We start from the raw sequence: 13,841 nt of genomic DNA, 5'->3' as shown, positions 1-13,841 counted from the left end.
TATGGCTGCTATATGAAGAAAATCCAAAATAATGGGCTTCAGATTGTTCATTGTTCTTCAGTATTTCTTCACAGTCTATTAGACTTTTATCTAAAAGAGACTTTCAGGTGAGACTGAGAACCATCAAAGCATACCATAAACAGAGAAGAGTATAGCTTCAGAGGTTCAGCGGTCAACAAGTTGTATGTCTGGCTCTTTGTGACATCCATCATTCTTAACTAAACTCTTTCTATTGTTTCCCTACAGCCTGCTCCCAAGGTAAGAGTCCATGTCGTCTGTTTGTGAAGATTTTAACTCTGAGGTCTTTGTCCAATGGAGCTGCTCCCTCATAGCTGCTCCCAGATAGTCACAGGAGAATGTTAGGAATCTGACCCCTAGATCGGCCCAAGGCATAGTGAGTCCTTAACAGATGTGCGTGATCCTGCCTGACCGACACAACTCGATCTTAACCTCCTTTAAGGTAATGTGTCTCTGGAGAAGTGACACAAGTGACTCTCTCTTGGTTGAGATGCTCTGTGATGAACTTTATTGGTCCCAGGCGGGAGATTCAGGCGTCAAATTGTAGAACAGCAAAATAATAGATTAGCAAAAAGTATGCAGAGATCTCAATGTTTCATTTGTATAAATATAAATAGATACATAAAATGAGCAGTGGAAGTGAAATGTAAACACAGGATAGGGGTTGGGTAAACATGACTATACTTGGTGGCTCTTGGTTCTGCTCCTCACTCCTCCGTCTCTGCTCCCCTCAGGCTTTGCGTGCCCGGCCTACCCCACGGAGCTGGTGTTCGGCCTGGACATGTCGGAGGACGTCACGCCCGCCGCCTTCGAGAGGATGCGCTCGTCCCTGCTGGCGCTGCTGGAGGACGTCTCCATCTCTGAGAGCAACTGCCCCACGGGGGCGCGCGTGGCCGTGGTGGGCTACAGCGCCCACACCAAGCAACTCATCCGTTTCCACGACTACCAGCGCAAGAGGCAGCTGATCGAGGCGGTGCAGAACATCGCCCTGGAGCGCACGGCCAACCGACGGCATCTGGGCGCCGCCATGCGCTACGTGGGCAACAACGTGTTCAAGCGCGTGCGGCAGGGCGTGAGGGTGAGGAAGGCGGCGGTGTTCTTCAGCCAAGGGCCGGCGCAGGACAGTGAGGACATCGTTACCGCCATGATGGAGTACCGCGCCCTCAACATCATGCCGGCAGTAGTGGCGCTCCGACAGAGCACCAAAATCCAGCAGGCCTTCCAGGTAAAACTCCCTCTCCTAGGATAGGGTGAGGGCCTGCTGTCTCCAAAGACCCCGTATGCATTTCAGACCCCAAATGGGGTCCTGACCCGCAGGTTTGGAAACACTGCACTAGACCATCCTGCTCCTGTCTTTGAATGTAAACTCTCTCTCGAAAAACTCTCGACAGTTTTTGAAATTACAAATAAAAATTGACGTTAAAACTAGGGTTAGAGTCATGACCCCTGTGTTTCTTTGCAGGCTGACGACACGGGCAACTCTATCTTCCTGTTGCTTGGCCGCTCACCGAACCTCGCCAGCGATCTGCAGATGATCAAGAGCTGCGTCATCTGCTACGGTAAGCAGCAGAGGTCAGAACTACGGCAAGACAAAAATGTAAAGGTTTATCTTTTACGTTCAAGATAAGATAAGTTTAGTACTGTATGGTCTTCTAACCTTCAGGACGCACAATTTTTGCACTTTTGTTTAATCAACTGATCATTTTGCTGAAAGGATTCAGATCAAACAATTCATAAGGGTCTGATTACAGATCAAAAGGGAATATGAAAATAAATTCTAATCAAATAAAATAACAAATCACGCCCCCACCTCAGACCCCTGCAGGCCTCTGTCCGACTGCGTCAGTATTCAGGAGATCCCCGTGCCCCAGGTCCTGGATGTGGACCTGGCCCTGGTGGTGGACGGCTCCAGGCAGGTCCAGGCTGACCATTACTCGGGTCTCCAGGAGCTGCTTGGCTCCGTGGTGGAGCAGGTGGCCGTCAGCCCCCAGCCCCGCCGGGCCGACGGCCAGGCCCGGGTGGCCCTGGTCCAGCAGAGCGGCTCACTCCACTCCCAGGCTCCTGGTTCGGGTCAGCAGACCGCCAAGTTAGAGTTTGGTCTGCAGACCTTCCAGGATAAGAGCCAGATGAAGAGCCACGTGGTGGAGAAGATGACCCAGCAGGGGGGCACCTCGGCCCTGGGCCACACCCTGGAGTTCACCCTGAAGGAGGTGCTGCTGAATTCCAGCAGCCCCAGGAAGAACAAGGTGATGATGGTGGTGGTGGGGGCCGAGACCCCCAGCTGGGACCAGGCCAAGCTTCGCCAGGTGGCTAGGGAGGCAAAGTGCAAGGGGGTGGCCGTGTTTGTGGTGGCCCTGGGGGAGCACTACAACCGGGCCCAGGTGTCAGAGCTGGCCAGCACCCCTCTGGAGCAGCACCTCATCTGCCTGGGCCAGCTGAGGGCCGAGGAGCAGGGCTATGCCCAGCGCTTCATCAGGAGCTACCTCTCCGTACTCAACGGTAAATCATCTAGATTAGATATACTAGATTATAGTAGATTAGATTATATCACATTATATTATGTTGGAGGATGAATGAGGCAATATTAATAACATTAATTGTAATTAATATAGGTAATATTAGATTGGATTGAATGATTTAATCATATTGGGATGAAGACAGAGTACAGTAAATTTGTGTGTACTGCAGTTCAAAAGGTCACGGCTGTATGTGTGTTTTCTGCAGAGGGGCTGAACACCTATCCACCTTCTGCTCTGAAGAAGTCATGTGACCTGGTCCACAACCAACAGGAAGAGGTCATAGACGGGTACGCATGCTACTGTAGCTCGCAATGAAATAACAAATGTAGCTAGCTATGAGACAACAGCAGCTGAATTATCAAACGACAAATGTTGTAAATCAAGTCAGACGCTGGCTTCTTTCGAGGCTGCTCATCTCTGTATTATACAACAGGCTGGCAGGTTTAATGGAGACACAGACGTGTCTCCATTAAAGACATCAATCAAAGAGTCACAGTCAATCCCTGCGGTGGTGTCTGGTTATGAACTCACTCAGAATATTCAGTATGAACAGGAAGGAAGACGGATCCATCATTTTCCTCATAGAGTTATTGTTGGAACGTGCTTTTATAAATGTTTTATTGTTTATTTACAACTTAAAAATACAAGTTAATTATTCTGATTTTTTCAAATCAGTCAATTCCCTTGACTTTCCTTTAGGACTGTTGATGATTATTCATATCCAGGTGTAGTTTCCAAGTAATTTGTCCCAGATAGACTTCATTATGTTCCATCTGTAATTCCTTTGCAAATATCCCCCTGTTCTTTGCCAATAGGAGAGTCATTGCTGATGTTTTGCTTAACTTGAATCTATTAGCTTCCTGGGCTGTCAAATAACACTTTGATGCAGCCTGAGTGTCGTCCCATGAGCATCTTGTGGCCATGGAGTACAGGATTTCTAGGTCCATGTCTTGTGACAGCTATGTATGACTGGTCTGGTCAGGACTGGTGCTTCTTCTTCAGGGGTTGGAGATACTTCCCAATTGGTTGGCATTTCCGCAGGTCTTTCTTGTCTTGTCACTTCTTTTTTTCAGGACTTTAGGACAATTTTTTTTATATACGGTATCTATTTATGAGTAATATTTTTTTTTTCTATTTTGTAATTCAGTTGTAGTTACATTAAATAGTAATGTGATTGTAATTTAAGTGTGTGTGTGCGTGTGCGTGTGTGTGTGTGTGTGTGTAGCCAGGGGCAAGTGAATATCAATGAGCAGGAGCAGTTTGAGATGCTGACCGGAACAAGGACTGAAACACTGCTGGGCCCGCTGGACCTTGTGGGGTCCGTGTCCAGCATAGGGGGAGTCCTGGCTCCGAGACCCGAGCCTAACGGTAAGCTAGCTATGTAATTTCTAAAGTCCCCCTGTCAGCCAGGTAGATTTATTAAGGTTCTTTTGTTACTTTCTAAAGATGGATTTGTTCACCTCGGATTGTATTGACACACTTAGCTCAGCAAGGGTCGCAACTGTTTTGTGGTTAATATTATAATCATTCTATAATTCATATATAACATATTTGTCTGGATCATTGTTTTACTCAATGTCAATGACAATCAGCATGCACTGTATTGCATTTCTATCAATCTAAAATGTATCTTTGATCAAGACAATTAAGAAGATATGGAGCTGCAACAATTTCAACTATGGTAGTTGTTTTTAAAATAAAAGTTTTCTTCCCACTGGGAAGTGGGAACATATAAGAATAGAACAGCAGAAGCGTTTCCATGGTGTCTGTCTATGAAGGCCCTCTAAGAAGATGTCGTAGAGGACACATGAAAACGATCAAACTACCAGATTAATGCATGGCTGAACGCATGCCTCCTTTGCTACTTTGCTTTGCTTCTTTGCATGGAAGGTAAAACATCACTTGATTCGGAAGCAGTGGTGCTGGAGTTGTGTGGTCTCACGCTTAGAGAGTGCACTGTTACTGCATTTGTGACTACTGGCCGCATGAGGAAGCCAATAGGAATGCTACCTTCAAGGGATGTTTTATGTTGAGCTTGTCTTCCTGGAGTCCAAGACAAGATCAACACTACGACATTCCAAACGTAGTAGAGAGCATTGGCTCTGGACACAAATTCCTGAGTGTACAGGAATGTGTATTGTCTGTGTTGGAGCGAGTTTGGCTGATAATATCTAATGTCTATCAGAACTGGCCCGCCGGCATATCGCATTTCAACAACTTCCCAGTGGGAAGAAAACAACTCTGTAACACCACCCCCCCCCACCCGTCAATCCGTCAATTCACCGCGACTTTGGCCCGCAACCTTGTCCAAGACTGAGGCCCGCTGTACAGTTTCAGTTTTACACCCCTGGTCTAGTGGATTGGGAAGTATGAAGGGAGATTGTGCAAAAGACTCTAATACTGTCAGAGTTCAGCTAACCTTTGACCAGAACACAAGCCAGAACTAGCCATCCCTAAACTAAAACACCATAATTACGGACCGTAACTCAAAGACGAAGGACCCTGATCCAATCTGAGCCACAGCTTGAGTCTGTCAATCTTCTTTCTCTATGTCTCTTGTTGGTCAACGCTTGTTGTTCTGCTTTCAGCCCTGTGTCAGCTCGATTCAGACACTGGTACCCAGTGTCCTGAATCTGTCCAACGCTGGTTCTATGACCGAGCCGTGGGTGCATGCTCGCCATTCTGGTATGGTGGCTGTGGCGGCAATGCTAACCGCTTTAACACGGAACATGAATGTTTCCAGACATGTGTCACTGATAGTAAGTCCCACCCCTGAAGCCCTCATTAGAGAGAGAGAGCAATATATGTCTATGTGCAGGGGTGCACATAACTGGTACCTAAGTACGCATGCGTGCCCATAATCAGGAACGCTTTTGCGTAACTAACGGGAGGTCGAAAAATATAGAAAAAACAAAATACATTGAGCAGCTACTTTGGCATTCGCCACCTGCAAAGTAAAGGCAGATGGAGCCGGAGCAGAAGAAAATATTATTTTTTTTCGAAAAGTGGTGCCAAGATACGAATGATAAGCGCACTGAAATGTGCACTCATGTGCACTGTGTGTGCTGTGCACCGCGCACACACTGGAAAACAGCTGATTGTAACGTTCCTTTTGTGAGATATTCAAATAGATATTCAAATATAAAGATATTCAAACGCTCCGTGGTCAAACTGCTGCAGTTTGATAAAAAATTAAAAAAAAGGTGGAGCAAAAAACACTGCTGTGCTTAAGAAGTTGTGTATTGAAAATGGAAATCCTTTGTGAAACTGGGTAAGTTTCATAAGATCTGATGTTACGTGTGGGGCTATGTGAGGAGTGCGTACCAAACACCATCTCCTGTTACTTACCTGAGTAACTCACCAAAAAAGTTATGTGCACCCCTGTCTATGTGTACATGTGTCTGCAAGCCTGCAATGCTTTCTTTCTTTCTTTTTTTTAACCAACCCATTAGATCTGGTGAAATGTAGATTTGATATGAGCCAACGTTTGCTAATCTCTGACTCTAACACTCTACTGGTTTAAAGTAGAATCAGAAACTGTTTAATCAAGATGAAAATGACTTTTATCTCAGGGGCCGAACTCTAATAATGATATTTATAATAATAATGAACTGTATTTTCCGTTACTTCACCCTAACCTTGATAAACATTTATTCAGACTTCTTAAGGATTTGCTTTGGCTTCCTGTTGCTGCATTTCAGGAACCTGGAATCTAAATCTTGTAGGAGTTTACCGCTAGCTGCATTATTGCTCGGTTTTTCCGAATCATAAACAGTATTTGATAGTGTTTAGCTAATAGCGATGAAGGGTCACTAATGATTTTTGCTGTTCGTATGCTTCTGTTTTCTCTGTTGTGTTTGACAGTTGATTTCTCCCTGCTGGGACCGAGTCAAAGCAAGACTCCCAATAAGGGTAAGACTCTTGTTCATCTACCAAACACAACACAACCTTATACCTAAGACCAACACTGGGTGAAAAGTGGGATTCCCGTCCCCTTGCATGTCAGGAAATTACTGCAAACCAGACCAATTTTCGCCAGCAAACGACAATTGCCACGTCGCATCACTTCACGTTTTCGACTGCCTCATTTCGTCGGATACGGATTCTCTCGCGGAGGAGTTAATGGCCCCAATTAGCATATGAATAGCAGCGAAACCGCGCTAGCCACCAGGAACATGTTTATTCATAGAAAGATATAAACTTTATCCCTAGGGGAAATTCAGGGTCCAAGTAGCTTAGAGACAGATACATCATACATAACATACACATACAACATACAACAAGCAGGATTGCAGAAAGGAAGTTTCTGGAATACAATCAACAAATAAGAATAACAATACTATACACTAGACAATAAGGATTAAGAAACTAAGAGAAAGATACTAAGTAACAGACAACAGACAAACAAGTTCCACATTAATGTGCTGAGGCAGTATGATAAGGGTGACAGGGCAGGGACTAACCCTGTGGTACATGAGAGATCTGGTATGATTTGGTGAGGTGCAAATAAGTAAGGCAAGACAGTGCAATTTTAAGTCAGTAGACCAGCATTAAATACTAAAAACTAAAAACTAAAAATGGGTAGCAGCACAGAGATGTATTGTAAACCAGTGTGTGTGTGTTAAGGTGCAAAAGGTAAGGCAAGACAGTGCAAGTATGAGTTAGGAGACCAGCATTAGATATTAAATATTAAATATGGGCTAACTAGAGTAGTTATGTTTACCTATTAGGGGAGGCCTGTGGCAGCGTAGAGATGGATTGAAGATATCGACAATAGATAAATAAATATGACCAATAAAGTGCACAATGTAAACATTGGAAGAAAAAATAATAATAACAGTCAATAACAAGCAATACTAGAGTTTAAAGTGAATTTAGTCCAGGCTGTTGGAGGGAGGGAGAGGCATTGCATGAGGGCTAACATAGCCAGTAGACATTGTAATTAGTGAGGTAAAAAAACTGCGATTTTGCACAGAGCTCGGTGAGCTCCTTGCTGCGGTAGGACGGAGTCTGTACTATCCATCCCAACACCCCGCCAACGATGCCATCTTCCTCTTCCGACATCATATTTATGGTGGCGCTCTCCCAAAGGTCTCCCTCATCCTCAGCTAAAACACTCTGTCTTGCTTCCAGCAGCTGTAAAACAATAAAATAAAGACAATCAGTACTGCACAATGCAGGGCATATGATTTGTCTCGGCGTTATGAAGTCGACGCACAGCTTCCTGTAAATCACAATCTCATTGGGGATCAGGTTGCAACCTGACCACACCTTACACTGATTCATCCCCAAACGTGATCTTAGATGCAGTAATATATTTTGTTTTTTGCGTTCCTGATTGATGCCCTGTTTGTTTACCTTCTTGAACTCCTTCTTGTACCTTCTTGTATTCTACATTGTAAACCTCCCCTTTCTGCACCTCTCACTCCCTACACTCCTGGAATCTCCCACCCCCTCCCTCTTACTCTCCCTCCTATCTCTCTGTCTGTCTCTCTCTGTCTGTCTGACTTTCTCTCTCTCTCTTGCTGTCTGTCTGACTTTCTCTCTCTCTCTCTCTCTGGCTCTGCACTCTAGATGACTGTTTCCTGGGCCAGGAAGTGGGTCCGTGTCAGAACTACACAATGAGTTGGTCCTTTGACTCCGAGCAGAGCGAGTGTACTCGCTTCTGGTACGGCGGCTGCGGCGGGAACAGCAATCGCTTCAAGACGCAGGAGGACTGTGAGAACCTCTGTCTGACCAAGAGCCGGTAGAACCGCGCTCACCTCAGAACCACCAGACCGCCAAACCACGGCATCTCAACCCTCCCCTGGTCATGAGGAGGCGGGGCCTGCTACCGTCCAGCCAAAATGCGTTCAAATTTATGATGTACTACAATGAAATCAAAATGCCTTGAAACTGACTGTCAATCATCTAGCTCAGACAATTGTAGTGGGGTCGAAAGCCAATTCAACACTGATATTTCGTATTGTTTTTGGTCAGAAGTTGAAACCACTTATGACTTGTGAACAAACTGTGGGCCAGCTGTATTTAAACACCACACCTTAATTCCTTCTAGAGAGAGGGTGCCAAGGAGCAGTGGGGACTGCTCCTCAGGTGCAGCTCAGGAACACCCAGAATGTACCCATAACCTAACTAGACACTTAACACTTAGGACTCCAACCCTTCTCTGGAGTACTCTTAACCAAGAGCAGGAGAAGGAGGCGGTTGGGAGGGTGATGGGTTTCACGTTAGAACAGTCTATGGAGATGAGGGACATCATCTCAGGTTCGCTCAGCTTCTGCTTCGATTTGATCTGTTCCTCTGTGGATATAAACAGATCACTGGAGGGGCTGGATACGCCCAGAGCTTCCCGGGAAGCCTCCATAAAAGGGTCTGAATTCTGGACGACGAGCAGCACTGAGATCCAACAAGGGCTTGGTCTGTTTGTCGTCCCATTCAGGCTCTCGCTGTTTGGAAATGAGGGATCACCCTGATGTCCCATGGTTTATTCTACCAACCACTGGTGCTTCTTGTTAATAAAAAGAATGTTAGTGTTGGCGTGGTGTGTTTGTTTGCGTTTGTGGCAGGTGTGGTGCTTCTGAGAAGAGCATGGATTTGGAAATCTTAACAATGTAGAGCTGGATAGAGGAGAACTGGGAGCAGGGTGAGGTACACCTCAGAGTAAACTTTCGTCCCAGCAGCCAGGCATGCATACAAGATATATTCTAGATTGTCCACTTGCTAATTTCCCTGCTGCCTACTGAATAGATAAATGTGCGGTTCACTATTCAGTTAAGAAATCTGACAAATTATGAAGGATTTAGGGAAAAAATTAAGGATTTCCCTGATTAGAAAGGGTTTATGGTTTCCAAGTCATGACACATTAAATATAATTCAACCTTGGCTGCATTCATTCTTTGCAGAAAATAAAGGCCTTTATATTTATCTAGTTTACTTTATCACACACAGGAGTGTGATAGTGATAGTCACACAGTAAGGCAAGAAATACAATATATATATAGACTTTCTAGAAAAAAATTTGGAGAAACCAGCCAGAGTAAGCTAGCCTTTGAAAGTATCCAACAGAAAAAATCCCACCCCTCCAATGAAAACAATGACAGCCATGTTGATTGCAGTTATTTTTGCTCATGCTCTAAGTAAATAATGCTTAAGCCTAGACGATGATTTGCTTCTAGGATTATGTGGCACATAGCCTAAAACAATCTCATCAAAAATTTAAATTACATTTAAACATAGCTGGTCAAGGAGAACTCGTGTGACTTATCCAAACTCCAAAAAAAGTGAAAGTTCTCAAAATCCCTCTCTCACACACACACACACACACACACTCTGTGTATTTGTCATATTAGTTGTATTAGTCATGTTGTCCCTCTCTGAGCTCAACAACTGCTGCAGCTCTGCCCTGAAGGTGTTGAGGTCGGCTGGTACAGTCACACACACACACACACACACACACACACACACACACACACACACACACACACACACACACACACACACACACACACACACACACACACAGGAGCGTTAAGGCTCATTTATGCTCAACGTTAAATACGCATACGGATACGGACGGAGCCTTTCGTCCGTACTCTGCGTTCATTTCGTCCGTTTTTCGACCGTTTCCACAAAGCTTACGGATACGCACCAAACGGAGCAGTACCACCGGAAGCCGTGGGGGCGCTGTTGCCGTCACTACCCGATACGGAGCCTAGAGCCAGTGTGAGACAGAAGAAGAATTCTCCGTCCTCCAGCCGCGATGAATTTAACGGCCTTACCGACCACCGCCTCTTACAACGAGCCCGTTTTCTTCTTTTATTTATTATGTACATAATCAAGACCTCCTCCATAGTCGCCATGTTTGTTGTTTTCTTTTTACAGTCTATGGTTTGTTGTCATAAACTTTTGACTCTGCGCTGCCCCCTAGTGGATGTATTGGTTAACATCTATGCCAACGTAAAGGACGCATGGAAGTATGTGAGCAGTGACGGTAACAACGTTAGAAACGGACGCGTACAATTACGTCCGTACGGCGAGCATAAATGAGCCTTTAGATTGTCATGCCCGTAGCAAGGGCATGGGGGCGCTACAGATATAGACAGATAGCCGGGTAGGCATGCACAAACAAAGACAGACACACATAGTTAGATAGACACATACACTCGCGTTGACCCTGTCTTATAGAACAATTCTACACTAGAGCCTGCTTCCCTCTAAAGGTTGGTGGAAGTACTGGGGTGTGGAAGCTGGAGGGAAAATTCAGTATGTAAGCATCAAGCAAGAGGAGTCCATCTTTTCTAACGTTTCAGACTACAGTCTTCTACAGTTTACTTGACTGTTCTAATGAGCCACAGTTGTTTGTCTTTGTTCAAAACAAAGTAATTCATTCAGTTTGACAGTGAGCCGGATGATTGTAAATTATGTCCTTAGTATAACATCTGGGTTGTGTTTGAGACCACCTGCTGTGCTGGGGATGTTCTGCTGTGTGGTATGATGTGGTGGGACACTGTCAGGGCCTGGTCGGGAGGGCGGTTTCATGCCGTGAGGTGGGGCAGTATATTAGAGAAAAATTAATTGTTTATGTATTTTTTTAATGTTATTTTAGTGTGGTATTGTTTGGTATGTTTCTGTCTGCCAAAACAAAATGGATGACATTAGTTTTGTTAAATAAATTCAACATTTTAAGATAGTTTCAACTTTTCTAGGGAGAAATGGGCATTTTATTTTCATAGTTTCTCATTTGGTGAATGTATATGATGTTTAGTTTGTTTGTTAATGATTGTGTCACTGCCACAATGATTCATATGGATGCTGCTACCACTGAAACCACGCAGCTTGCATGTTGTTTGAATCAATGTCTTTGCGTTGTGTAGTCTACAGAGCTGTTATGTTAAATTGTATGGAACTGATGCCACTTTTCTTCTTAGATATCCGAGTGCCCCAGAGAACATTTATTCTTGCTCTTTGGGACAGACTTGGCCCATGTGTTTTTGTCGGGTAACCCGGCAGTTTATGTTAGCTTAGTTTCCTACAAAAAATGTGTTACAAAGGTTAATTTTTATATACACATTTTGTTTAACAAAATAATGAACAAATTAATACCATATATGAATGAGTTTTTGAAGCGTGAATGAATACATCAATAAAGAAGTAGGTGACCTGGGGGTCAAGGACACTTTGAATAACTAGAGACCGTGGACTCTTTGATATTAAAGAGGGTCATATCAGATTATCAATTTGGGGGCTCTGACCTTGCAGGGTAGAGCTTTACAGGTACTTACAAAGCCATGCCTTTAACCAAAGTTAGAATAACAATTATTCATGTGCCCACATTATAGAAATATGTTAAATATAAACCAAACCAGTGTTTTTTTAAAGCAATGGATGGGTATTCATCATTTGAATCTTGTGATACGGCACAGTTTTTCAAAAAATGTAATCTGGATCAAATTGATACAGATTTGGAAATCCCATGTTTTGCTATCCAGGATCACCTGATCCATCTTTTATGCCAGTTTTAAAGGAACATTGGATTGGATCACTGTGATCCAAATACCAAATTTCAGGGTAACCAACTGAATCCACCCTTCCGATGGGATCAGGATAATCCTTTTCTTTTGGATCAAATAAATCCCAAACCGAGTTCAAAGTTTTGAAAAACCCAAAGGGCAGGTTTGATCCAGATCAAATGTAAGATTGGATTACATGATCTGATCTTAGTTCGGAATCCCTCTTTTGCTTTGAATTTTTTTTTCCAAGATTTGATCCAATCCGTGATCCGAAATCCCACTGGATTACTTTTGAAAAACTGGGCCCGAGGACAGCAATGTGAGGATCATAGTAGCCCAGGGGGAAGAGAGATCAGGCGCTAAAGTCCTGTGCTGTGTACGTGCCTTCACTGGTTCTTTCCTTGTTGAGGCAGCACCCTGTCTACCACAGTCGAACAAGTCTCGTTGGTCTGTTATCTTCAGGCCTACAGGCTGAACCTCTCCGGGTCAGGGTACCAGTGGGTCCAGCGGTCCAGATGCAGTCTGGAGACTGGACCTGGAGGGTTCTAGCTGCTCTCTGCACACTCTCCACACAGTTCTGGCAGGAGGAAGGAGCAACAAGCTGTTTACATGTGAAGCAACATTTTAGTTGTATATCATTGACAGGCCTTAATTCGATTTTGTAAACGCACTGAATATTTTTATCTCCTTGGAGTGTGAACATGCGTAGGGGGGCTGTTTACGTTTGGTTGTAGTCTTTTTGCTTAGTTCTCCGTCTCAACAGTAGGGCAAGAACTGAGCGAAAAGACTACAACCAAACGTAAAATGCCCCCCTTTCCGTTTCCGGCCAACGAGCAATGAGTCTTCCAACAGAAATCAATGGGATTCACTAAAAGCGATAAATGTGCAATAAAACGTGACAGAAATTGTATTTCGCTACGATACTTGATTTGGAACATCAACGAACACCACTAACCACATGGTGAGTTGCACATTTCTGAAAACGAACGTTTAGGGTTGTTTTAAGGACAGGTTTGTGCATGCACGTAGCCAGCCATTCTGAAGCAGGCAGGGGCGATTCTAAATTAGCCAAATACCCGAGACAGGACCAATAGTCAAAATTTCAGTGTCAACCACTGTATTTCATCCTAGACAAACCAGAAAGGGGGCTCAATGTTCAAAATACCGGAATGGCCTTTAAGTGATTTTTGGTAGCCTATAGTTGGACTTTTGCAGTGATAATCAGAGGCACTAGTGTTAAGAGTACAGATTGCCACAAAGGATTCAGTATAACACAATGTTCCAATTTAAAGAGTACATTTACCGTTTCGCAAAGCACTGTTGGTAGTTACCTGTCACCTGTTTCATGTGTTCACATAATGGAACATACAGAGGAATTACTTAAGAGCTTTGTACGGATAGGCCTAGTCTACAGTTTTTACTTCTTGTGTCAGCAATATGTACTGTGAAAAGTGCATATTGACTGCCATCTGGTGGATAGAAAATATAGTATTTAGTATTTAATCTCATTTCATTACTTTCAGTGAATTGTTTCATTCATGCCCAACTAAAATACACTTTACTGTGCAGACAAACAATGAAACAAACAATCTTAAACATTGAAAGAAAGCCCCACCTTTACCGATTTGCAAAGCACTGTGGGTATCTGTCACCAGTAAATGTGTTCACGTAATTGGAACATACAGAGGAATTACTTAAGAGCTTTGTACAGATAGGCCTAGGGCCTCTATGAATAGTCAAATCTCCTAACCTTTATGCCTCCTTTCCTTAACCTTTGTGGAAAATGTCTTCGGGT

At 44.0% G+C, this 13,841-nt stretch overlaps 1 protein-coding gene across 1 annotated transcript in view; it reads left to right on the top strand.

The window, feature by feature from the left end:
• LOC311351441 (collagen alpha-6(VI) chain-like) overlaps positions 1 to 8,993 on the top strand; it is a gene marked incomplete at its 5' end in the record, with an annotated part of 30,162 nt that extends 21,169 nt beyond the window's left edge. The window contains 8 exons of the mRNA XM_084471583.1: positions 247 to 258; positions 753 to 1,243; positions 1,481 to 1,577; positions 1,834 to 2,517; positions 2,743 to 2,824; positions 3,763 to 3,905; positions 6,402 to 6,449; positions 8,112 to 8,993. Coding sequence (XP_084327709.1) covers positions 247 to 258; positions 753 to 1,243; positions 1,481 to 1,577; positions 1,834 to 2,517; positions 2,743 to 2,824; positions 3,763 to 3,905; positions 6,402 to 6,449; positions 8,112 to 8,287 — 1,733 coding nt within the window. The 3' untranslated portion in view covers positions 8,288 to 8,993. The remainder of the gene's footprint in view (positions 1 to 246; positions 259 to 752; positions 1,244 to 1,480; positions 1,578 to 1,833; positions 2,518 to 2,742; positions 2,825 to 3,762; positions 3,906 to 6,401; positions 6,450 to 8,111) is intronic.
• Between the last annotated feature and the right edge of the window lie 4,848 nt (positions 8,994 to 13,841).

Source organism: Micromesistius poutassou (assembly GCF_964030765.1).
Source record: "Micromesistius poutassou genome assembly, chromosome: 8".
NCBI lineage: Eukaryota > Metazoa > Chordata > Actinopteri > Gadiformes > Gadidae > Micromesistius > Micromesistius poutassou.
This window is presented reverse-complemented; position numbering and strand designations above follow the sequence as displayed.